The sequence below is a fragment of the Plecotus auritus genome (genome assembly GCF_963455305.1).
Source record: "Plecotus auritus genome assembly, chromosome: 7".
NCBI lineage: Eukaryota > Metazoa > Chordata > Mammalia > Chiroptera > Vespertilionidae > Plecotus > Plecotus auritus.
Genome location: NC_137774.1, coordinates 134,253,952 through 134,281,355, shown reverse-complemented (window position 1 = coordinate 134,281,355; position 27,404 = coordinate 134,253,952). Strand labels below are relative to the sequence as shown.

Sequence of the window (27,404 nt, the reverse complement as noted above, 5' to 3'; positions counted from 1 at the left end):
TTTACCCAAGTTTGAATAAGATCAAGAATTTCATAATAGGCGAGAAACCAAGATGGCGGCATAGGTAAACACCTAAACTGCTGCCTCGCACAACAATATCAAAACTACAACTAAAAGACAAAATGGACACCATCCAGAACCACAGGAAAGCTGGCTGAGAGGAAATTCTACAACTAGAAGGAAAGAGGAAAGCACATTGAGATTCAGAGGAGCTGCAAAAGGCTGAGGTACGGAGGCGCGCACGTGAGAAGAGGACGGGCGGCTGAGTGCATGGGCGGCTGAGTGCATGGCTGGCTTTCCCAAGCAGGAGGGAGACGGAAGCTCCCGACTGTGCTGAACTCCAGTCCCGGGCGAGACTCTGGGAATCTAGACTCATTCGGGGGAATCTGGACTGTCAGGAAAGAGAAAGCACACTGAGACTCAGGGGAGCTGCGGAAGGCAGATATCTGGAGGCGCGCATGCACAGAGAGGACTGACTGCTGAGTGCACGGGAGGCTGAGTGAGCGGCTGGCTTTCTAAAGTAGGAGGGAGACAGAAGCTCCCGACTGCGCTGAACTCCAGTTCCGGGCAAGTTTCTGGGAACCCAGACTCATTCGGGGAGAAACTGGACTGTCTGGCAGTGGGCGAAACGCGAGGGTGGCTTTCTCTCAGAGGTGTTTGCAGTGATTACCAAGGGACACTGAGACCCGGAGGCCTCATAGGGCAGGGCTAACGGGAAGCCAAGGCTGTCTGCTCCGCCCTGAGACTCCTCCCCATCCAAGCTGAGCACAGAGGCTTTTGCAATTTTCAAGTCTTGTCTCCTAAGGGTGTCTCCAGCACAGAAGTTCTCCCAGCATAGACACAGCTGATCCTCACAGCCAATTGGCCGGGAGGTCAAGTCCTCCCAGTGATACCAACAACAATCAAGACTTAACTACAACAAGGCTGTGAACACAGTCCACAAAGGGGTACACCAAAAGTGTCCACCTCAGGTAACTGGGTGAGACTGAGCCACTGGGCCCTATAGGACACCTACCACACAAAGCCACTCTTTCAACTCAGGGAAGCAACCAAACTGCGGAGACAAAGAAAGAGATCACAAATGAAAGAAATGGAGGAAAGCAAACGACTGGATATAGAATTCAAAACCACAGTTATAAGGTTTTTCAAGAAATTCCTAGAAAAGGCCGATAAATTTAGTGAAACCCTCGAGGGTATGAAAAAGGACCAACTAGAAATTAAACATACACTGACTGAAATAAAAAATATTATACAGAGACCTAACAGCAGGCTAGAGGACCGCAAGAATCAAGTCAAAGATTTGAAATAGAAAGAAGCAAAAAACACTCAACCAGAAAAGCAAAAAGAAAAAAGAATGCAAAAACTTGAAGATAGTGTAAGGAGCCTCTGGGACAACCTCAAGTGTACCAACATCAGAATTATGGGAGAGCCAGAAGAAGAGAGCAAGATACTGAAAACCTATTTGAAGAAACAATGACTGAAAACTCCCCCCCCCACCCCCACCGTGAAAGAAATAGACTTACAAGTCTAGGAAGCGCACAGAACCCCAAACAAAAGGGATCCAAAGAGGACCACACCAAGACACATCATAATTAAAATGCCAAGGGCAAAAGACAAAGAGAGAATATTAAAAGCAGCAAGAGAAAAACAGTTAATTACCTACAAGGGAGCACCCATACGATTGTCAGCTGATTTCTCAACAGAAACTATGCAGGCCAGACGGGAGTGGCAAGAAATTTTCAAAGTGATGAATAGCAAGAACCTACAACCAAGATTACTCTACACAGCAAAGCTATCATTCAGAATTGAAGGTCAGATAAAGAGCTTCACAGATAAGAAAAAGCTAAAGGAGTTCATCACCACCAAACCAGTATTATATGAAATGCTGAAAGGTACTCTTTAAGAAGAGGAAGAAGAAAAAAGTAAAGATAAAAATTATGAACAACAAATACATATCTATCAACAAGTGAATCTAAAAATCAAGTGAATAAAAAATCTGAGGAACAGAATAAACTGGTGAATATAATAGAATCAGGGGCATAGAAAGAGAGTGGACTGACAATTCTCAGGGGGAAATGGGTGTGGGGGGTGCAGGAAGAGAATGGATAAAAATCGTACACCTATGGATGAGGACAGTGCAGGGGAGGTAAGGGCAGAGGGTGGAGCGGGAACCGGGTGGAGGGGAGCCATGGGGGGGAAAAAGAGGAACAATTGTAATATTCTGAATAAAGATTTATTAAATTTTAAAAAAAAGAATTTCATAATAGCCACAATTTCCAAGTTCAATCAAAAATCGTTCTTCATTCCAAGAGCCCAAAGGATCTCAACCTGGTTGAAAAAGATAACCAGTAAATCCCAACATCTGAGAAGTGGGGAGCTGCTGTAATAAATACCTAAAAATGTTGAAGTGGCGTTAAAACTGGGTAATGGGTAGAAGCTAGAACAATTTTGATTTCCATGTTTAAAGAAACCAAGATTGCCTTGAAGAGACTGTTGGTAGGAATATGGATGTGAAAGTTGATTCTCATGAGGTTTCAGATAGAAATGAGGAAAACATTACTAGAAACTGGAGGAAAGGCAATCCATGTTATAAGGTGGCAAAAAACTTGGCTGAATTATGTTCTAGTGCAGTGGTTCTCAACCTTTCTAATGCTGCGACCCTTTAATACAGTTCCTTATGTTGTGGTGACCCCCAACCGTAAAATTATTTTCATTGCTACTTCATAACTGTAATTTTGCTACTGTTATGAATCGTAACGTAAACATCTGTGTTTTCCGATGGTCTTGGGCGACCCTGCCTACGGTTCTCAACCTGTGGGTCGCGAGAGGAGAGAGGCCTCAAGAGAAACCAAATCTGCAAACACCTTGATACTGGACTTCCAGCCTCTAGAATGATAAGAAATAGATTTCTGTTGATTGAGGCACCTAGTCTGTGGTATTTTTTTATGGCAGCTCTAGAAAATACAGATATCAACAAACTATTCATCAAAGAGATATACAAATGGAAAAAAAAATCAACTTCATTAGCTATTAGGGAAATGCAAATTAAAACCAGAGCAAAATATCACCACACACCTATCAGAATGGCTTCATTTAAATTTTAAAAATAGTGACAAGACCAAATGATGGTGAGGACATAGAGGAAATTGATCACTCATAAATGGCTAGTAAGAATGCAAAAGGTTATAGTCACTCGGGCAGGTTGGCAACTTCTTACAGAACTAAACCTGTAATTACTGTATATCCCAGTAATTGCACTCTTGGGCATTTATCACTTGGAAATGGAAATTTATTCTCATACAAAAACCTGCACACAAAATATTCACAGCAGCTTTATTCTTATTAGCCAAAATGGAAACAACCCAGATGTCCTTCAATGGATGAATGGTTAAACAATTGGTTAAATATCTATGCCACAGAATACTACTCATAAATAAAAAACATATTACTGATACACACAACTCTGAATAATCTCCAGAGAAGTATGCTGAAAGAAAAAAATTAATCCTAAAAGGTTACATACTATATAATTCCATTGATATAATAACATTTCTGAAATGGCAAAATTATAGAGATTGAGAAACAAGTAGTGGTTGCTAGGGATTAAGGGTTGCAGGGTTAAGCACAGGGAAGAAAGTGGGTTTAGTTATAAAATGGCACCATAAAGAATTCTTGTGATGGCAATCTTCTGAATCTTGACTGTACCGATATTCTGGTTGTAATTATAGTTTTCCAAGATGCTACTGTTGGAGGAAAATGAGTAATGTTATACCAGATATCTCTGTATTATCCTATATAATAAAAGCCTAATATGCTAAGTGTCCAGTTGGCCATTCAACCAATCAAAGTGTAATATGCTAATGATATGCTAAGGCCGCTCAACCACTCGCTATGACATGCACTGACCACCAGGGGGCAGACAGTTGACTGGTCAACCAGTTGCTATGATGTGCACTGACCACCAGGGGCAGACTTTCAGACTGGTAGGTTAGCTTGCTGCTGGGGTCCAGCCAATCAGGACTGAGAGAGAGGGGCCGGACACACCCTGGAGTCCTCCCGCAGTCCCTCCCCAGCTGGCCAACCTCCCGCGTCCTTCCCCTGCCCCGATCGTGCACCGGTGGGGTCACTCAGCCTGGCCTGCGTCCTCACACAATCCGGAACCCCTCAGGGGATGTCGGAGAGCCAGTTTTGGCTCAATCCCACAGGCAAGGCCAAGGGATCTTACTGGTACATGAATTCGTGCACTGGGCCTCTAGTTTCTTATAACTGCATATAAATCTACAGTTATCTAAAATTAAAAGTTTTAATAAAAACTAAGGGAAAAAATTAGTAAATCACATAAAATCTATTTGTACATATTTATTATTATAACAATAAAAGAAATGATCTAAGCCCTGGCCTGGTGACTCAGTTGTAGCATTGTCCTGTATACCAAAATTCCCAGTCAGGGCACATACCTAGGTTGTGGATTCAATCCCCAGTTGGGGTGCTTACGGAGGCGACCAATCGATGTTTCTCTCTCACATTGATGTTTCTCTCTTTCTGTCTGTCTGTCTGTCTCTCTCTCTCTCTCTTTCCTTTCCTTACTCTTAAAAAAAAAAATCAATGAAAACATTTCCTTGTATAAGGATTAAAAAAAAATAAATTATCTAAAATATCATACTTTAGATTGCTTGTTGTTGGTTTTTTGGTTTTGTTTTTTTATTAAGTTGTGTGAGTTCTTTATATATTTTGGATAGCCCTTTATCACATGCATATTTGTAAATATCTTCTCCCATTCAGTTGTTTAGGGCTTCAATGAATAGGTTTCAGGAAACACAAACATTCAGTTCATATATACCACAGCAATATATTGGTAGTACACCTGACACTGGGTTAGATGTCCCTGACAAGACCAAAGTAGGTAGGTGATTAGCATGATCATAATCACTTAGTTAAAACAGCTATTCAATATGAATACCATACCTTATGAGAGAAATACATTCAGTAGAAAAATGTCATGAATAAAATTTTTAATTTATTATTTTTTGCAAAGAAAAATGAAAGAAAGAAAAAAATCTCTTTCCCCCAAAACTGGGCCTATATAAAAAAAAGAAAAACACACCCAAGGATATGAATACTGGCTTGGAGACATATTTTCCTTCTGTGAGGTAACTGCTATGCTCTTTACTTTACATGTTTTATACCATAGCCCAGTGACCACTATACCACACAGGTAGAAGTGTGGGTTTGAGGACCATTGAACACTGAATCTCCCTCAATACATCACAATTACAGAAACACCTGTGCCCAGTAACTTTGTATTGAGCCACTATGAAAATACAGTGTTCAATTGCCCACAACACTTCTCATTTCTTATGACTATATGTTCATCTCCAGAATATAAAAAACACGTTTTCTGAATGCAGGGGTTTCCAAATTTTTGTAACTGAGAAATCTGGATAATCTACAAAAGGCATTTTTCCAAATTTCTCTGAAATAAAATATACTCATGTTGAATTTAGGCCTAAAGGTTCCAAGGCATCAAACAGAAGGGTCCCAATTATATGAAAACTAATCTCTATCTAAAGATGGAAAATAATTGCTTTTTGTTAAGCAGAATGCATTTTAGAGTGGTTCTCAATCAGAGAGTTTTAAGTTTATGAGTTATACCTCATAAACTTACAGTTTTAGCCCGTACTAATGGAATAGCTTTGACTGTATTAACTCTCTGATTTTAGGAGCCAACGAAGTTAAAAAAATTCCAATAAAAAATAAATAGATCCAGAGTCATAGAAGCATGGAACAGATTGTGGAATCTCAGAGGGAAGGTGGAGGTGGGTGTGTGGGAAGAGATCAAACAAAGAACTTGCATGCATATATGCATATCCCATGGACACAGACAATAGGTTGAAGGCCTGTGGGGAAGAAGGGGGCACAGTTAATGGGGGAAAAATGAGACATATAATACTCTCAACAATAAAAATTTAATTTAAAAAAATGTACGCAATGGCAATAATCTCATTAAAAGTATATGAATAAAAAAGGTAATTATTTAAAATAAATAAATAAGAACAAAAAGAATAAGGAATCTTTAAAATGAATGCTTCGTAACTAATGGAGGCTTCATTTCAATATCATCAGCACATGGTCCATAGTTTCCCATTAAATTGCACATTGAACCCCTTCATCAACAGTTGCCTGAAAGAGTGCACAAAAACTTTTTATTCACATTGTAAAGTATGATTCTATCACAACTCTTCACTATTTTGGTTTTTTAAATTTCCACAGAATAGTAAGATTGAAAAATAGTCCACGAGCAAGAAACAAAGCAAAATTTACCAAAAAATTAACCTATAAGAAAATTAAAATTCAACAAAAATAATCATCTCTAACACTTAGGTCCTTTAAGACAGGACCTAAATGTGGAGTTTTGAACCCTTTCCCAAAGTGCCTTTGTATTTTCAGAAAACTGCTAATCAAGAACTATGTACAGTATATAAATTTTGTGTTCTGATTAGTTTATATTTTATACCTATCCCTAAAAAGCTAAAGAAACTTATTTTTAAAACTAGAGGCCCAGTGCACGAATTCGTGCACCAGTAGGATCCCTCGGCCTGGCCTGCAGGATTGTCCTGAAACCAGCTCTCTGACATCCCCCGAGGGGTCCCAGGTTGCGAGAGGGTGCAGGCCAGGCTGAGGGACCCCACAGGTGCACAATTGGGGCCAGGGAGGGGCACGGGAGGTTGGCCAGCTGGGGAGGGATCGCGGGAGGGCTCCTGGGCATGTCCGGCCCATCTCGCTCAGTCCTGATCAGCCAGACCCCAGCAGCAAGCTAACCTACCAGTCTGAAAGTCTGCCCCTGGTGGTCAGTGCACGTCATAGTGACTGGTTGACCAGTCAACTTTCTGCCCCCTGGTGGTCAGTGCATGTCATAGCGAGCAGTTGAGCGGCCTTAGCATATCATTAGCATATTACGCTTTGATTAGTTGAATGGACGACCGGACACTTAACATATTAGGCTTTTATTATATAGGATACTTGAAACAAAATTCTAAACTTGGCAAAGAAGCATCGAACAAACTGTCAAACTACCGCGGGAAGGCTGGGGAGGGTGTGGGGGAGAGGGTAAGAGATCAACCGAAGGACTTGTATGCATGCATATAAGCATAACCAATGGACGCAAGAAACTTGCGGGGGGGGGGGGAGGATGAGGGCATGTGCGGGGGCGCGGGTAGAGGAGGCTGGGGGAAGGTCAGTGGGGAAAAAAAGGAGACATATGTACTACTACTTGTAATACTTTAAACAATAAAAAAAAAAACTAAACTTGGAACTTTCTTACACCTACCAAGGGTTTTATGACTGAAGTACTAATACATTGAGAGAAATAAATGTAGACGAATCACTCCAGATTTCAAAAGGCATACATACTGCCACCAGAATTATATTTTGGATTCAATATGCAAAAAGAACTGTGAAGTTATACAGTTTTAAGTTCCAAATTAATAAAGTATTTTGATATTTCTTACAAAACTGTCATCTCCTTGAGAAAGTTCAACTTTAAAGAGATAGATTAATAAAATTAGAACCATTCCTGTCAGACCCAATGCCAGAGTTTTATTTCAGTTTATAATTAATGCCACTAAAAGCTTGTTTTTTTAATCACTTTTAAAATTTACTTGATGTTTTATAGCACTTTTTAAAGTCCATTACTTCTACAAAAACAACTTTAGTCTTAGAGATTTATACTTATGCTTCAAGTAATCTCCCATAATAGCCTGAATGACACAAAGAAAATATTTAAGTAATTTTATGTCCTTGAAAATTATACAAACTTGACCTAGAATAAAAAATCAACCCACTAGGACTGCAAAGAGTAAGGTAAATTTAAGAAAATAGAAATGCAAATATGCATTTTAGCAGTCTCTTGAATTTATTAACCTAAAAGGTTTAATTTCCATTTTCCTGCATCAGCTTTATTTATAAAATGTCGTGCCCTATAAATACGCTGTTATTTTCTATAGTCAAGCATCCTCTTAACAAATCTTCTCATTAATATGTAAATTTAAAGTCAATCGGTCTTCTCCCTGACAGTCCCATGAATTCCTAGTGCTCTGTATAATCTGCTTTGACTTGGCATCCACTATTTATCATCAAAGATGTCAGTTAGAAAAATTATAGAAAATGCACTGCAATTGATATGACTGAAATCTACTTTGTCAACACTTAATTGTTCCTCAATTCATCCATTTACATATAAACAGCCTAAATACTGATCTATAATGATGCAAATAAACTAAATTAAAAATCTCTTTTGCCCCTGAAGAAGCCTATTTGTATATGATGTGTTCATTTGAGAACTTAGTGACAAATGCATGTACATCAGCTCATCTCAAAAAGTATTTCCACTAATTTTTAATTCCTCAAAAAACAATTTTGCTACCTTTCAAGCCCATAAACACAATTCTTTTAAACACTGTTTTAAAGAATTCAATGAGAAATATTACCTCTCTTTGTGAAAAGCAAATTTAATTATGGTTGTTAGCTAATTGCAATATCTGAGTATTATGGATTGGGGGCTTCAATATTAGTTTTCACTGGAACATAATAAGCAAACACATAGAAACTTATTAAAGTAAACAAAAGGATACTTTAATTTAAAAGTTATGGGGTAACAGAATATATGGGAAGAATGTTGACCTAAGTATTAGATTACTCTGTTTCTACTTCTGGCTCTACCTTTTAAAAGTAAAATTGTCTTAGGTGAGTCATTAAAAACTACATGCCTCAGTTTCTTCAACTATACAATGGGTATAATAATTCCCACTGCCCTATCTCAAATTAAATACAACATAAGAAAGTAAACAAAGTATTAAATTGCTAAATACAAAGTATCAACAGTGCTATTTTTCATATTTTCTCTTAGTATTGAGAAAGAAACCGCTGAATTGTAATGAATTCGGTATTTTAGGCCAGTTTTTTATTTTATATAACTTAAGTCAATATATTACTTTAGTGATATTTTTCCCACTTATAAATAGCCTTTATATATCATACAGTGGTGTTCATATAGCATTTATGCAAGTGACTTCTGCCTGTTATGTAAAAAAGGATGAGGGTACTAAAATGAATACCTTTGTACTCTGCCAATCTCATGAAACACACACACACACACACACACACACACACATGCAAATGTTGATGGTAAAAGGATAAAAAAGGATGGTAACAACTCAGCACTTTGCTAGAGTACTGTTCCACTTTATCTTTATATTCTATTAGAGGCCCAGTGCATAAAAGTCATGCACTGGAGGTGGGGGGTCCCTCAGCCCAGCCTGCCCCCTCTCACAGTCCGAGAGCCCTCAGGGGAGGGAGGCGACCCAGCAATCAGGAGAAGACAACGCCCCATCACACCTCTGCTGCTGCCACTGCCGGCAGCACAAGCCTATGCCAGCCCTGGTTACCTGAGCCTTGGGCGGCCCTGGGTAGCAGGGCAGCCACCATCCGAGGCTTGCCTGAACCTCGGGCCAGCCGTGGGCGGCTGGGGGGCTAAGGGGACTGGGGGACCCAGAGGCAGGCGTGTGCGGAGCGGCCAGGCCTGCCTGGGGGCAGGCCAGGCCTTGCTGCGCACCTGCCACCCCAGCGGGGCTTAGGGGACTGGGCGGCGCCATCTTTAAGGGCATGGCAGTCAATTAGCATATCCCCTCCTTATTGGCTATGGGCGCCGCCATCTTTGAGGGCGGGGCAGCAATTAGCATATTCCCTCCTTATTGGCTGTGGGTGATGCCATCTTTTGTGACGGTGGGAGGGTCAATTAGCATATTCCCTCTTTATTAGATAGGATAATATTCTTAAACAGTTCTTTACTTCATAGTATGATTTTTACAACAAGAGAAATGAAAAATGAGAGCAGATATAAATCCCAAATACTTCTCAGTTCCTTCCAGGTATGATCAAACATTGCTTTATAATTCAGTTTGCCAACTTTTAAAGTTAAAATCACCGTATGGAGTCCTAAAAAGTTGGATACAACTTAAAAGTCTAGGCCAAAAAGTCTTTAAGACTAAAAGTGGCTGGACTGCTCACTCAAAAGTTTCTCTATAAAACAGAACTGACCTAGGCACAGAAAGTCTGAGATGGGTTAAGTGACAGAGTGAGTATAAACATGCTCTAAATGATGATAATCCATTTGAACTTTATTTTTGTACAATGTATTTGTACTAAAAATCTAACATCTTTGATAATCCCTTATACACACACACACTATATCAATACACAAATGTATTGATTTCAGAGAGGAAGGGAGAGATAAAAACATCCATGATGAGAGAGAATCATCAATCCACTGCCTCCTGCATGCCCCACACTGGGGATCAAGCCAGCAACCAAGGGTATGTGCCCTGACCGGGAATTGAACCAAGACCTCCTGGTTCACAGACTGACACTCAAACACTGAATCAAAATGGCTGGGCAACAATCCCTTACTTTTAATGTTAACATAAAGGTTGACCTTTCAAATCTTTTACACTGGTAATAAACAAAACATATGTGTATCCAAAGAGACACAAGCCTGTTATCTTGATTATTTGTGGGTGAACTGGTATCATTTTAAATTAATAAAGTGAAATGTGTTATCTAAAGTAAAATTTATAACCACTAGAACAAATGAAATTAAAAGGTTGCCAGTAATTAGCTCTAAAGGGGCTACCAAGATGTTATGAAAAGGATGCCATTTATTTCACAATGTTCTTGAATTGCTTCTATGTTTTCAAGAATATATACGATTATAGTTAGGTAAACCTTTACAAATCTTCTATTTTACTGAGGGTTTTTCTTTTCTTTTGCCCAGAAATCTTTCTAAAGGAAATTATATGCAAAGCTGCATATGAAAGGCAGGCAAAGGCGAAGCCTGCTCAGTTTGGAACATTCTAGAGACTCTAGAGCACCACCCTCTTGGTTGGTCCAGTGGCAGGACTACAGCATCCTAGGGCAGAGGAGCACAACTGAAAACTACTGAATTAGTCCATTAACCACATAATTTAGAATAAACCCTAGGTCAGATTGCAAATAAGTGGCAAAGATAAAAAATTATTTAGCCCAATTCCAGTGTACCAGGACAATGACCAGTGTTTCATCTCATCCTATCTAATAAAAGAGTACTATGCAAATTAACCATCACTCCGCTACACCCAAAAGCCACGCCCACCAGCCAATCAGGAGCAAGTATGCAAATTAACCCAACCAAGATGGCTGCAGCCACAAAGCGAGCATGAGGCTTGGGTTTGCCCGATAATGGAGGAAGCCAAGCTTTTCGCACACCGTGGCCAGCCTAGGCCTCCACTCAAGGCTACAAAGTTTCAATTATAGAAGATAAATAAATCCCAACAAAAATGGCTGCGGCCATGGAGCAAGCAGGAGGCTCGGCTCTGCTCAAGGCTACAAAGTTTCAATTGTAGAAGATAAATATATCCCAGATACCAGGGCCTCTGCTTGGGTCGCCGGGGGCCGTGGCCGGCCTGCAAACCACCACAGGCCCCTCACCCAGGCCACCCCATGCCCCAAGGGAACCCCCACCCTGGTCTGGGACACCCTTCAGGGCAAACCAGCCGGACCACACCCATGCACCAGGCCTCTATCCTATCTAATCCTATCTAATAAAAGAGTAAATATGCAGATTGACCATCACTCCAACATACAAGATGGCTGCCCCCATGTGGTCTAAGATGGCTGCCCCCATGTGGACACAAGATGGCCACCACAAGATGGCCAGCAGGGGAGGGCAGTTGGGAAGGACCAGGTCTGCAAGGGAGGGCAGTTGGGGGCGATCAAGCCCGCAGGGGAGGGCAGTTAGGAGTGACCAGGCCAGTAGAGGAAGGAAGTTGGGGGCGACCGGGCCTGCAGGGGAGAGCAGTTGCGGGGGGGGACCAGGCCTGCAAGGGAGGGCAGTTAGGGGTGACCAGGCCTGCAGGGAAGGGCAATTAGGGGTGACCAGGCCTGCAGGGGAGGGCAGTTAGGGGCAAACAGGCTGGCAGGGGAGTGGTTAGGGGATGATCAGGCTGGCAGGCAGAAGCAGTTAGGGGCAATCAGGCTGGCAGGGGAGCAGTTAGGCATCAATCAGGCTGGCAGGAGGGTGGTTATGGGGTGATCAGGCTGGCAGGCAGAAGCAGTTAGGGGCAATCAGGAAGGCAAGCAGGTGAGCAGTTGGGAGCCGGCAGTCCTGGATTGTGAGAGGGATGTCCAACTGCCTGTTTAGGCCTGATCCTACCTAAATATATATGTAGTATAAAAGTTAACTTCTTTGTTTGGCAAATAGCTTCAAACATGAATTTTATCTAAAATGAAATTAAAATCAAGGAACACAAATAAATAGACAAACTACAAAGACATATTTTTAGGAGGTATGGTAAAGAATGTATATATTTTAACTCCAATTTCTACATAGTGACAAAGTAAAGGATCATTTGCATAAAGCTACTAACAGTAATTTGATGCTGACAGGAAAGTACAATAAAAAGTTTTATTAAATAGTGACAGTGGCTAGGTAAGAAAATTACCTATACAACAGGGAAAAAAAATCTGAATAGTAATCTGGAAAAGTACAGGCTGAAATTAAACAACTAGCTATTAGCAACAAAAATCTATTGTCAAAGTCACCATTTACATTAAGGGGCCAAGACATTTGACATTTGCAGCATGGACATGTTGCTTAATCCAGCAAAAATGTCATCAAAAGTTTACTTTACTAAATGATAAATAAAATTAACTTTATAAAATAAATGCACAGATGGTTAGTAAAACTGCATCAATTTAAGAGCCCTATGTGACATGACTTTTATATATGGACTAGTGACCCGGTGCACGAAATTCATGCACATTAAAAGGGGATTAATTAGAGGAAATGATTTAATATTGCTATTTGCTCTTTCTCTGTAATAGAAGTGTGAGAGATGAAAGAAAATTAGTAAAATGTGTATGAAAATCTTCCTCCTGTCATAGTCTGGGGCACACCACGGGACCCAGAGTCAAGTCCCCGCCCACCACATGCCCCTCAAAATCGCGTGAGACCCAGACCCGGCCACCCCCCCGACAATTGGGTTAGATCCAGACCTGGCTAGTCCCACCCTTGTCAAGCCCCTCAGGGCAGGGAACGTAGCCTCAGGTCCCCTGGCCTGGCGCCAGGATGGGGGGCGTGGCCTGAGGTCCCTCAGCCCAGACTAGGGTGGGGGGGCATGCCTTGAGGTCCCCCGTCAAGCCCTGCCAGGTGTGGGACATGGCATGAGATCCCCTTTCCAGCCCCGCTGGGTTGGTGGCATGGCCTGAGGTCCCCCGCCAAGCCCCACCAGGTCGGGGGGGGGGGGGGGGCGCGCACAGCCTAAGGTCCCCCGGCCTGGCACCAGGAGGGGGCAACAGCCTCAGGTCCCCTGTCAAGCCCCATCGGCAGGGGGGTGCAGCCTCAGGTCCCCCTGGGCGGGGGGTGCGGCCTGAGTTCTCCCGACCCAGCACTGGGGGTGCACCTTGAGGTCCCCTGTCAAGCCCCGCCAGGCATGGGGGCTCAGCCTCAGGTCCCCTGGCTCGGTGCTGGGGTGGGGGGCAGGCCTGAAGTCCCCTGTCAAGCCCCACCTGGTGGGGGCGTGACCTGAGGTCCCCCGACCTGGCGCTGGGGCAGGGGGAGCAGCCTGAGGTCCTCTAGCCCAGCACCAGGACAGGAAGTGCACCTTGAGGTCCCCTGTCAAGCCCCACGGGGACGGGGGAGGACGTAGCCTCAGGTCCCTGCTGATTGCTTGTTAAGGCTCCTTATGGGAACTTGGCCTCAGCTGTGGGTGCATCCATCTTTGTGATGGAGTGATGGCTAATTAGCATATTCCCTCTTTATTAGATAGGATAATTCAAAGTATACTTCAATTTTTAAGCAGAATAAGCTAAAATTTTATGCACTATGCCATTAAATATATATCCTCTAATGACAAAACAATGACCAATTATCCCTGCATTTATATTGGTTTCCTGCTTTCTAAAAGAACATGAGAAAAACGAGATCTCCTTAAATACACAGATTTCTATAACTTACTACTCTTAATTTTCATACACATTTTTAAAACGCATCCATTTTTTGCCCTGACTGGTTTGGCTCAGTGGATAGAGCGTCAGCCTGGGGACTGAAGGGTCCCAGGTTCGATTCCAGTCAAGGGCATGTACCTTGGTTGCGGGCACAGCCCCAGTGGGGAGTGTGCAGGAGGTAGGTGATCGATGTTTCTCTCTCATCGATGTTTCTAACTCTCTATCCCTCTCCCTTCCTCTCTGTAAAATATCAATAAAATACATTTTAAAAAATAAAAAATAAACAAAACGCATCCATTTGCTTACTATATTTTGTCAGTGGAAGATTACTCAACACTTACCTCTTTCCAAGGACTGACAAACTGTGTACGAGCATATCGAGTCAGCATGTGGATTATGACAACCTGTCCCCACTCTTCCACATCAACTAGTAAATTACACAGCTTGCGGTAATTCTTGTGAATCAGATCTATTCTATCTGGGCATACTTCTTCAAAAGCCATCACAACACTGCCAGCTACCAGCTGCAATAGAAAGAAATAGTAACTCATTAAAAAAGTTTTCCCACTGTCAAAGATTCTACTCAGGCATTACAGAGATGCAATCAGTATTATGACAATCAATGTTTAAAATATTCAGTCACTTAATAATAAATGATTACAAAAAAAAAATGGGCAGCCAAAACCGGTTTGGCTCAGTAGATAGAGCGTCAGCCTGCGGACTGAAGGGTCCCGGGTTCAATTCCGGTCAAGGGCATGTACCTTGGTTGCGGGCACATCCCCAGTAGGGGGTGTGCAGGAGGCAGCTGATCGATGTTTCTCTCTCATCGATGTTTCTAGCTCTCTATCCCTCTCCCTTCCTCTCTGTAAAATATCAATAAAATATATTTTTTTAAAAAAAATGGGCAAAGGATCTAAATAGACACTTGTCGAAAGAGGACATACAGAAGGCCCAGAGACATATGAAAACATGCTCAAAGTTACTAATCATCCGAGAGATGCAAATTAAAACAACGAGATACCATCTTACACCTGTCAGAATGGCTATCATCAACAAATCAACAAACAACAAGTGCTGGTGAGGATGTAGAGAAAAAGGAACCCTCCTGCACTGTTGGTGGGAATGCAGACTGGTGCAGCCACTGTGGAAGACAGTATAGAGTTTCCTCAAAAAACTAAAAATTGAACTCCCATTTGACCCAGTAATCCCACTTTTAGGACTATATCCCAAGAAACCAGAAACACCAATCAGAAAGATATATGCACCCCTATGTTCATAGCAGCACAATTTACAATAGCTAAGATTTGGAAACAGCCTAAATGCCCATCAGCAAACGAGTGGATTAAAAAACTGTGGTAACTCTACACAATGGAATACTATGCTGCTATAAAAAAGAAGGAACTTTTGCCATTTGCAACAGCATGGATGGAACTGGAGGGCATTATGCTAAGCGAAATAAGCCAATCAGAGAAAGATAAATATCACATGATCTCACTCATATATTGGATATAATGATCAACATAATTTGATGAACAAGAATAGATCGATCTAGAGACAAATGGTAGGGATGGGGGGTTAGAGAGCAACTAAAGGACTTGTATGGATGCATATTAGCATAACCAATGGACACAGACACTGGATCATTGGGGGCTTGCCTGGGATGAAAATGGCTGGGGGGAGAAGGTCAATTGGGGAAAAAGGAGACATATGTAAAACTTTAGACAATAAATAAAAAACATGTATGAATAAAAAGTAATAATAATAATAAATGATTACACATGTTTAAATAACAAATTTTAAAGTGTCACTCCCTAAAAGAATAATTTTAAGAGTTGTAACATGTATATAAAACTAATATTTTTCTGAAATATTAATATTAGAAATTTGGGTAATTTTTTTATTTCATGAAATTAAACTTCTACAAATTGTTCACATATGGATTAAATTTACTCATCATGCACATTTTTCATTTTTAAAGCTAACCTAAATTCTAATCTAAAGAGTCATTATTTAGTACATGACAATATTCAGAAAAAGAATCAAGACAATAACCATGACCACATCATATCAGTTTACAATGAGAATGACAATAATTTCACAACGAATGTATCTTAAAATGTGAATGAGAAACTCATAAATGTTTTTGAAACAAAAGCACTTTCATATCTTACACATTTTAATCCAACTGTTTTTACCAATATAATTTACAAAGAAAATGCAGGCTATAATTTTAGTACAGTTTTATCACTTATGTGCTTAAATTGAAATAATGAATTACCAACAAAAGGCAGCTTTCTCTAAGACCAATTAATGAACCATAAATGCTGTTTTTGGAATTCTCATGCTTTTTCAAAGTGGTAAAATCAAGATTTCATTGGTATCAAAATATAAGCTAAGCAAAATATATGATACTCAAATACTTCTATATATGTACCACTGATATATATATATATATATATATATATATACATATATGTGTGTGTGTGTGTGTGTGTATATATATTATATATATATATAATTAGCCAACAATATAAAACAATTTTGAAAAAATAAATTAATAGCATATTCTTTCTGAACACTAGGGATCTTCATTTTAGTGTCTAAAATTTCCCCAATGACTTACAATACACAATTAAGTAGAAATATAACTTACTGAAATAATATACTGAAACAGTACTTTTTGAAAAATATTAGATACAATGATATTCATATTTTTAATGTTTGTCCCTCTACTTGGCTGACATTTAGTTTATTAATATGCAACCAACAATACAATTGAAAGAAAACAGCTCAGAATATAGACTTGCTATTATGCTAAACAAGTTTCCAGTCCTGTGGGGATTTTATGAATTACCAATCAGTATAAACGTGAAGCTGCATTTATTGACTCCAGCCCTGCCCATGTACTGGCGCCTGCTGGTCTCAGCATGTATGCACCTCAATTGAAAAAGCAAAGAATTGACTATTTGTGTGAACTATATAAAACTGTATTATATGTATAATTTTCTATTTGCTATTGATATGGAAAGAAAGTTAAGTTAGTGTTTTCAACTTTACATTTTGATGTCTTTTTAATAAATCTTTAAAAATTCTATTCTGTGATAATCGTATTTCAAAAGGACAGAATTAATATCATTTTAAAATCTCTTAAAACAACTAAGTTTATAGCATCAAACTATAGAATGACTTAGTAATTGTGAAATATATCTATATTTATATATGTTTTATACATAGGCATATCTGTATCAATTGGTAAAAGGTGTTCAAGTACAAAAATAAGTAATACCACTTAGAATAAAATAATCCATGGAATTGAAATAATAATTCAACAAAGTTTAAATTTAAGAATTGTGTAAAATCAAGTTATTTTGCCTAAGCCTAGAGTATCTTTTTTTCAAAGTGTTTGGTAGATACCAAATAATTAAAAGAAAAATCAGCTACCACATGTTATTAAATCTATTAAACCAAGAACTATAGATACAAAATAATTCTTAAGAACTAACAAAGAACATGAAAAATGAAAGAAAATAATTACTTAAGTACAAATAAAGTTTAAGGAAACTGATAATTAGGAAGAATGTAAAAAAGATACCTTTGCAAAATAAAACTGGCTATTTTAGATATTTCATTGTATGGTTTTAACAAACTTACCCTAGGTTAAAATACTGCCAGAAGAATTAATAATTACGGTCTGTTAAATGATCAATATTCTATAAAACTCCCAGAATTAAAATAAAATGATCTACTCAGATTTTAAAACCAAAAATATTCATTTCCCAAAAAAAGACAGTTAATTTCTATCCCACTGTGTCAATAGTAGCTATTTATATAAGGAGAAAAATAAATCACTCCAACCAAACTAGCAATGAGCTCATCAAATTCAAATGCAGTTTTCCATTTATGTATTTTTTATATTAAAGCAATAAACATGGTTCATTTATCTTTCCTTGGTTGCCACGTTTTTCTGTGCTGTTGCTATGAACTTCAGCCATTAGCTGTGCTCCAAGGTAAACTACATGAACCATCAACAAAAGTGACACCCCATCTATGGAGTTCATATTTTCTCCAGATTATCTATGCTAGTTGACAAGCTGGTAATGAAAAAAATCACACTAAGCAAATGGTTCCACTAATAACAATAAATTTTCTATAAAATTATGAAGGGTACAAAACGTTTCCTTGCATCTATTTTGTCATGAATTCTAATTAACATTGCAAAAACCTGAGAGTGCTGGGTCATCACAAGAAGTGCATCAAGGTTTGATTGATAATATGGTATAAGCTAGCCAATGCTGCCAAGATTTTCTTCTCTTAAATTAATGGCCATCCAACCTGCCCTAATCATACAGCCCAAATGATATTCCCCTTCTTATTTCAATTTTCTTGAGGCATGGAAAATGGGAAAGATCCGTCATTTATCTTCTAATAGCTGGATAATAGATCTATCACAACAAAACATCTGCACAAACTCAGAGGTGTTTTTTTTGCCCATAACAGTGAGGCTTTTACCAACATTAAATCAATAACTTAGAAAATGGTGTCTTCTCCCCACAGCTTAGTTATGAACAATATATTCATTAAACATCATTTTGTAGCTAAATTAAGAAGTGAAAACTTTCTCATGAAAAAAAAATAAACAACTCAGTTTTTCAGTAGCCATGGATCAAATTTGTTTTCCTAAGTAACATTGTTTTCTATTAGAAAGTTAAATGCCATCAAAAGGATTTCTTTAAAATTTATGTAGAAGGAAAAACAAATTAAGTACCAGCCTGCTTTTGAGGTGTACTAAATAAGAGACACCGTCCGCTTCTATGCTTAACTTGCTCAACAAATATGGATTTATGCATTAAAAAAGTGTTACAAATGTAAAAAATGAATTTATAACTGAAAATCAGGAAAGGTTTGTAGTAAGGAAGTGTTCAGGATATGTTAAATAGAGAAAATAGGATGAAAATGGTAAATGTAGGAATATAAAATGAAGAAATTATATAAAGAAAACTTGTAACCATTGATTGGGGAATATAGATAAAAATATTCCCTTTTAATTTCATTGACTGTATTTATGAGGTTTCTAGTATAGTTTTTAAAAATTTACAGATATATTCAAACAATAGTTAGGTAAGTAACACTAACATGTTCTTCCAGTTATATTACCATAACTATATTCCTAAACCCAAAATTATTTATTATTAGGAAAGAATTAGTCGTATGACTAATATTGGTTTCCCAATCTATTATCTTTTAATATGTATATATTCCACCTTTCCTTAAAGTGTTCTAGAACTAGTTTTCTTGGAGACTTATCTCAATTGTAGGAAAATCTTCTTAGGCTACAATAAGCAACAGCCCGGCTGACATGGCTAAGTGGTTTAATGTTGGCCTATGAACCAGGAGGTTATGGTTCAATTCCCAGTCAGGGCACATGCCTAGGTTGCATGCTCGAATCCCGGTGGGAGGCATCCAGGAGGCAGCTGATCAATGATTCTCTTTCATAACAGATGTTTCTATCTCTCTCTCCCTCTCCTCTCCTCTCTGAAATCAATTAAAAAATATATATTTTAAAAAAATTAAGAGGTTAAATGAAGAAAACTTTTTAAATATATCAACACCTTTCAAGTTTATACTTATCAGCAGCAACAGCAATGTCATCATGATAATGATCCCAAAAGCTCCGCTGATAACGAATACATTCTTTTTCACAATGTGGAAATAAATTGGACCTGGTTCATTTAATTGGGAAATTTTTAAACAAACATGATTTATAATTTTTTTATACCAACAACAATCAAGACTTAACTATAACAAGGCTGTGCACACAGTCCAAGGATATTTTTCCCACTGATTTCCAGAGTGGAAGGGAGAGAAGTGGCGGGGGGAGGCGGGGGGCAGAGAGGAGAGAGAGAGAGAGAGAGAGAGAGAGAGAGAGAGAGAGAGAGAGAGAGAGAGAGAGAGAGAGAGAAAGGAGCATTGACACATTGATTAGTTGTCTCCTCCACGCATCCCTACTGGTGTTGGGGAACGTGCAACCCAGGTAATATGCCCTGGACCAGGAATCAAACCCACAACCCTATGGTCTGTGGGCTGATGTCTAACCACTGACCAAAACCAGCCAGGGCAGAATTCTTATTGATTTTAAATGTCAATGCTGACATTATTAATTTGGGGGAAAGAATAAATATAACTGTCTTCCTTCAATGAAGTATTACATGCAACAAGCAAAAGTAATAACAAAGATCCATAAATATCTGTATAGATCTAAGAATATTTTCATTCTATCTATAAGAGATTATAATCACACAAAGGGGAAAAAAATCAGAAAACATTCTCAAAACTAATTTAAATACTACTGAAACCTGGTTAGATCTGAATCTTCCATTCCAAACCCAGAAAAACTAAAGATGTAAACCTATGTACTACTAAGTATAATTAAAACACAGAGAATCTCCAAACTTCAAATTACATGTAAGTACAAAAGTCAGTCCTCAATCCCAGAGTTATCTTTCATGCTTATGTCACAAAACTTCACAGAGAACTATCTCAGCCTGATAAAACTGCCCAGAACAAAGCAGACAGGAGTTGGTGGAGGTATAAAAGGTAACTAATAGCAACAGCAGAAAGAGAACTCTAAGTGTGAAAAAACTGCAAATGATTCCTGGTAGATCAAAGCAGATTATGAGGAAGGATGCTTTAAAGAGTTGAGGAAAAGGAACACCATAGAAACTCTAAGGTGACAGAAAAAAAGGGGAAAAGATTCAGGCTCCTAGAAGTAAAAAATAATCATAATCAAAATAATCTTAGAACATATATCCCTTTCTATGGATGCCCTTCTCATAAAAAAGTAAAAACCAAAAAAAAATAAATAAATAAAAGCCACCTAAGTTTTTAAAAAAACATACTTTGCTATTCTGCTATTCCGCTATTCTGACAGAGAGTGCTCTTATACTAGAATTTTGCAAAGTTCTTCAAACTCACATCACCAACCCTATTCAGAAAAAAAAAAGTAAAGATGTAAGTAATCTGTAAGTACTAAAAACAGAAAATCAAAACAATTCAACTGATGAAAATTATCCACAAAACAATCAATGATGAAGCAAAAGAAAACAAACACAACACTCCAAATGAATTAATAAGCACCCTCAAAGCAGTATTTGGAGAACGGAAAAATTACATGAATCAGAAATTCAAAAACAGAGAACAGAAATGAACAAGAGACATCAAAAATAAAGCAGTTGATTGAAAACAGGTTACGAAACAGAAAAAAATCAGACATGATGGTTAAATTGCAAAGTGCCCAACATTAAGAAATGTGGCTCACATTATCCACAATATATTTAGTTATTAGCTCCATTCCAGAATGCAGAGAAAGTGTTGTTTTAGAATTGCTAATGTACCTCTGTGGGGAGTAGTGAGATGGAGACAACTGAGTTAAGCAGTGGTTTAAAGTTGCATTTTATCTTGGTCTTACTTTTACGCTATTATAAATTGAAATTGCTTTATCATTATGTAATTGAACTTGTTATATTGGTATATAAGAGAGCTACTGATTTTCTGTATGGTAATTCTATAACCTGCTTCTCTACTTAGCTCTTTTTTTGTTTGATTTAGTTTTGTTCTTCATTCTTCATGGTTTATTCTAGAAAATGAATCATATCATCTGCAAAGAGAAGTTGTAATTACTTTTCTCTAATTCCTATGACTAATTTTTCTTGTCTAATTATACTGGCTTACACCTTTAGTACAATTTTTAATAGTAGTGGAGAAGGTGGGCATCCTTGCCTTGTGTCAATCTAAAGGAAATGCCTATAATATGTCTACATTAAGTAACATGATGACCCTGAGGATTTTGTTTTCTTTGAAATATACTTATTTATTAAACAAAACTATACATGTTTATCTCTTCCATTATACCAAATATTATAGAAGAAATACAATGAATATCCTGCCACATTATAGGTTAAAATAAATTTGCTGGATGGCCTAGGAATAAAACTTCCAAGTATAATCTCATGTATAATACAATATTTTTAAAAATATATATTGAAAACCTCCTTAAAGGAATTAAAATGTTCAATAGAACATATTCACTTAATATAAAAACAAAGCAGTAGGAGAAACCAAGATGGCGGCATAGATAAACACCTAAACTGATGCCTCGCACAACAATATCAAAACTACAACTAAAAGACAAAACGGACACCATCCAGAACCACAGGAAAGCTGGCTGAGAGGAAATTCTACAATTAGAAGGAAAGAGGAAAGCACATTGAGACTCAGAGGAGCTGCAAAAGGCTGAGGTAGAGAGACACGTGCGCACGCGGAGAGGACAGGCAGCTGAGTACGCGGCTGGCTTTCTCAAGCAGGAGGTAAACGGAAGCACCCGACTGCGCTGAACTCCAGTTCCGGGCGAGACCCTGGGAACCCAGACTCATTTGTGGGGAATCTGGACTGTCAGGAAAAGAGAAAGCACACTGAGACTCAGGGGAGCTGCAGAAGGCAGAGGTCCAGAGGCACACACGCGCGCAGAGAGGACTGACTGCTGAGTGCAGAGGCAGCTGAGTGCGCAGCTGGCTTTCTCAAGCGGGAGGGAGACAAAAGCTCCCAACTGAGCTGAACTCCAGTTCCAGGGAACCCAGACTCATTCGGGGAGAAACTGGACTGTGTGGCACTGGGCGCAACTTGAGGGCGGCTTTCTCTCAGAGGTGCCTGCAGCAATTACCGAGGGACACTGAGACCCAGGGCCTCATAGGGCAGGGCTGACGGGAAGCCAAGGATGTCTGCTCCACCCTGAGACTCCACCCCATCCAAGCTGAGCACAGAGGCTTTTGCAATTTTGCAAGTCTTGTCTCATAAGGCTGTCTCCAGCACAGAAGTTCTCCCAGCATAGACACAGCTGATCCTCACAGCCAATTGGCCTGGAGGTCAATTCTTCCCAGTGATACCAACAACAATCAGGTTTAACTACAACAAGGCTATGCACACAGTCCACAAAAGGGTGCACCAAAAGTGTCCACCTCAGGTAACTGGGGAGGCTGAGCCACTGGGCCCTATAGGACACCTACCACACAAAGCTACTCTACCAACTCAAGGAAGCAGCAAAAATGCGGAGACAAAGAAACAGATCACAAATGCAAGAAATGGAGGAAAGCAAACAACTGGATGTAGAGTTCAAAACCACGGTTATAAGGTTTTTCAAGAAATTCCTAGAAAAGGCCGATAAATTTAGCGAAACCCTCGAGGATATGAAAAAGGACCAACTAGAAATTAAACATACACTGACTGAAATAAAAAATATTATACAGAGACCTTACAGCAGAGTAGAGGACCGCAAGAATCAAGTCAAAGATTTGAAATAGAAAGAAGCAAAAAACACTCAACCAGAAAAGCAAAAAGAAAAAAGAATGCAAAAACTTGAAGATAGTGTAAGGAGCCTCTGGGACAACCTCAAGCGTACCAACATCAGAATTATGGGAGAGCCAGAAGAAGAGAGCAAGATACTGAAAACCTATTTGAAGAAACAATGACTGAAAACTCCCCCCCGCCCCCCACCGTGAAAGAAATAGACTTACAAGTCCAGGAAGCGCACAGAACCCCAAACAAAAGGAATCCAAAGAGGACCACACCAAGACACATCATAATTAAAATGCCAAGGGCAAAAGACAAAGAGAGAATATTAAAAGCAGCAAGAGAAAAACAGTTAGTTACCTACAAGGGAGCACCCATACAATTGTCAGCTGATTTCTCAACAGAAACTATGCAGGCCGGACGGGAGTGGCAAGAAATATTCAAAGTGATGAATAGCAAGAACCTACAACCAAGATTACTCTACACAGCAAAGCTATCATTCAGAATTGAAGGTCAGATAAAGAGCTTCACAGATAAGAAAAAGCTAAAGGAGTTCATCACCACCAAACCAGTATTATATGAAATGCTGAAAGGTATTCTTTAAGAAGAGGAAGAAGAAGAAAAAGGTAAAGATAAAAATTATGAACAACAAATACATGTCTATCAACAAGTGAATCTAAAAATCAAGTGAATAAAAAATCTGATGAACAGAGTAAATTGGTGAATATAATAGAATCAGGGGCATAGAAAGGGAGTGGACTGACAATTCTCGAGGGGAAGGGGTGTGGGGGGTGCAGGAAGAGACTGTACAAAAATCGTACACCTATGGATGAGGAAGTCGGGGGGAGGTAAGGGCAAAGGGTGGGGTGGGAACCGGGTGGAGGGGAGCTATAGGGGGAAAAAAGAGGAACAATTATAATAATTTGAACAATAAAGATTTATTAAATTTAAAAAAAAAACAAAGTAGTAAAGAAGGAATGAAGAACCAAAAACAAGTAAAATAGCTTTAAATTAAACTATATCATTAATAACATGAAATATAAATGGATTAAGTAATCTAAGCAAAAGGCACATATTCAAAACTGGATTAAAAAACAAAATCCAGAGAAACCAAGATGGCGGCATAGGTAAGCACCTAAACTGCTGCCTCGCACAACAATTTCAAAACTACAACTAAAAGACAGAACGGACAACATCCAGAACCACAGGAAGGCTGGCTGAATGGAAATTCTACAACTAGAAGGAAAGAGAAAAGCTCACGAAGAATCAGAGGAGCGGCCAAGGGCTGAGGTACGGAGACACATGCGCAGAGAGGAAGGGCGGCTGAGTGCCTGGCTGACTTTCTCTGGCAGGAGGGGGAAGGAAGCCCCTGACTGCACTGAACCCCAGTTCCGAATGCACTGAACCCCAGTTCCGGGCAAAACCCCATGGACCCAGGCTCATACAGGGGGAGTCTGGACTGTCAGGTAGAGAGAAAGACACACGGAAACTCGAAGACTCAAGAGAGCCACAGCGGGCAGGGGTCTGGAGACGCGCACTCGCGCGAGTGCTCACGGAGAAGACTGAATGCGGAGGTTGCCACAGGCATTCCCTAGTGGAAGGGAGTCGGAAGCTCCTGACTGCACTGAACCCGAGTTCTGACTGCACTAAACCCCAGTTCCGGGCAAGACCCTGGGGACCCATGCTCTTACCGGGGGAATCTGGACTGTCAGGTGAAAACTCAGGGGAGCTGCGGAAGGCAGAGGTCAGGAGGCGCGCGCGCAAGGGCAGGCCTGACAGGAAGCCAAGACTCTCTGCTCTGCCTTGAGACTCCGCCCCATCCAAGCTGAGCACAGAGGCTTTTGCAATTTGGCAAGTCTTGTCTCATAAGGCTGTCTCCAGCACCGAACTTCTCCCAGCGTAGACACAGCTGATCCTCACAGCCAACTGGCCTGGAGGTCAATTCCTCCCAGTGATACCAACAACAATCAAGACTTAACTACAACAAGACTGTACACACAGTGCAAAAAGGGGTGCACCAAGAGTGTCCACCTCAGGTTAACTGGGGAGGCCAACCCACTGGGCCATATAGGAAACCTAGCACACAAATCTACCCTACCAACTCAGGGAAGCAACCAAAATGCGGAGACAAAGAAACAGATCACAAACAAAAGAAATGGAGGAAAACAAATGACTGTATATAGAATTCAAAACCACAGTTATAAGGCTTTTCAAGAATATCCTAGAAAAGGCCGATAAATTTAGCGAGACCCTCGAAGATATGAAAAAGGACCCACTAGAAATTAAACATACACTGACTGAAATAAAAAATATTATACAGAGACCCAACAACAGACTAGAGGAACACAAGAATCAAGTCAAAGATTTGAAATACAAAGAAACAAAAAACACTCAACGGGAAAAGCAAAAAGAAAAAAGAATCCAAAAAGTTGAAGATAGTGTAAGAAGCCTCTGGGACAACTTCAAGTGTACCAACATCAAAATTATGGGGGTGCCAGAAGAAGAGAGAGAGCAAGATACTGAAAACCTATTTGAAGAAATAATGACAGAAAACTTCCCCCACCTGGTGAAAGAAAGAGACTTACAAGTCCAGGAAGCGCACAGAACCCCAAACAAAAGGAATCCAAAGAGGACCACACCAAGACACATCATAATTAAAATGCCAAGGGCAAAAGACAAAGAGAGAATATTAAAAGCAGCAAGAGAAAAACAGTTAATTACCTACAAGGGAGCGCCCATACGATTGTCAGCTGATTTCTCAACAGAAACTATGCAGGCCAGATGGGAGTGACAAGAAATATTCAAAGTGATGAATAGCAAGAACCTACAACCAAGATTACTCTACCCAGCAAAGTTATCATTCAGAATGGAAGGGCAGATAAAGAGCTTCACAGATAAGAAAAAGCTAAAGGAGTTCATCACCACCAAACCAGTATTATATGAAATGCTGAAAGGTATTCTTTAAGAAGAGGAAGAAGAAAGAAGTAAAGATAAAAATTATGAACAACAAATACATATCTATCAACAAATGAACCTAAAAATCAAGTGAATAAAAAATCTGAGGAACAGAATAAACTGGTGAATATAATAGAATCAGGGGCATAGAAAGGAAGTGGACTGATAATTCTCAGAGGGAAAGGTGTATGGGGGGTGCAGGAAGAGACTGGATAAAAATCGTACACCTATGGATGAGGACAGTGCGGGGGAGGTAAGTGCAGAGGGTGGGGTGGGAACTGGGTGGAGGGAAGCTATGGGGGGAAAAAGGAGAAACAATTGTAATAATCTGAACAATAAAGATTTATTAAATTAAAAAAAAATCCAACAATATGCTGTCTACAGGAGACACACATTAAATTAAAAATACCAACAGGTTGACAGTAAAAGGAAAAAGATATATCATGTAAACAGCTACCATAAAAAAGCTGGAGTAGCTGTACTTAAAATGGACAAGATAGACTTTAAAACAAAAAGCATTACTAGAGATAAATGGACATTTTATAATGACAAAAGGAAGAAAAAAACAATTATAAACATATATGCACCAAACATCAGAGCTGCTAAATACTTGAAGTCAATACTGACAGATTTAAAAAAAGAAATAGATGGCTCTACAATAATACCAGTAGACTGCAATACTCCAATTTCAATAATGGATAAAACTACCAGGCAGAAAATCAAACAAAGAAACAGAAGACTTGAACAATACTATCAACTAATTAGGCCTAACAGACATAAAACACTCGAACATAAAACATTACACCCAATAACAAGAGAATACACATTCTTCTCAAGTGCAAATTGAATATTCTCCATGATAAATCATACACTACACCAATCAACAATAGCTGTAAGGGCCTAGTAGCTACTGTATTTGGATAGCTGCTGATATTATCCTAAAATGAGCTGGCAGCATTTTCCTCAATAGCAGAGCCATATAGGTGGGTGCAGAAGCCTCCATCAAAGAAACCATTACATCAGCTCCTCCAGAGGTCAGCTCACAGAACCCATGGGTCATCACTATTCCT

At 39.4% G+C, this 27,404-nt stretch overlaps 1 protein-coding gene across 4 annotated transcripts in view; it reads right to left on the bottom strand.

Annotated features, from left to right (window-relative positions):
• AP3B1 (adaptor related protein complex 3 subunit beta 1) overlaps positions 1 to 27,404 on the bottom strand; it is a 215,024-nt gene that overhangs the window by 142,146 nt on the left and 45,474 nt on the right. For all 4 annotated transcript variants that reach the window (XR_013961150.1, XR_013961151.1, XM_080679402.1 and 1 more), the window contains exon 7: positions 14,379 to 14,561. Coding sequence is in view for 2 of the 4 variants with exons in the window: in XM_080679402.1 (XP_080535528.1) it covers positions 14,379 to 14,561 (183 nt within the window). In the remaining 2 variants the exon portion in view is untranslated. The remainder of the gene's footprint in view (positions 1 to 14,378; positions 14,562 to 27,404) is intronic.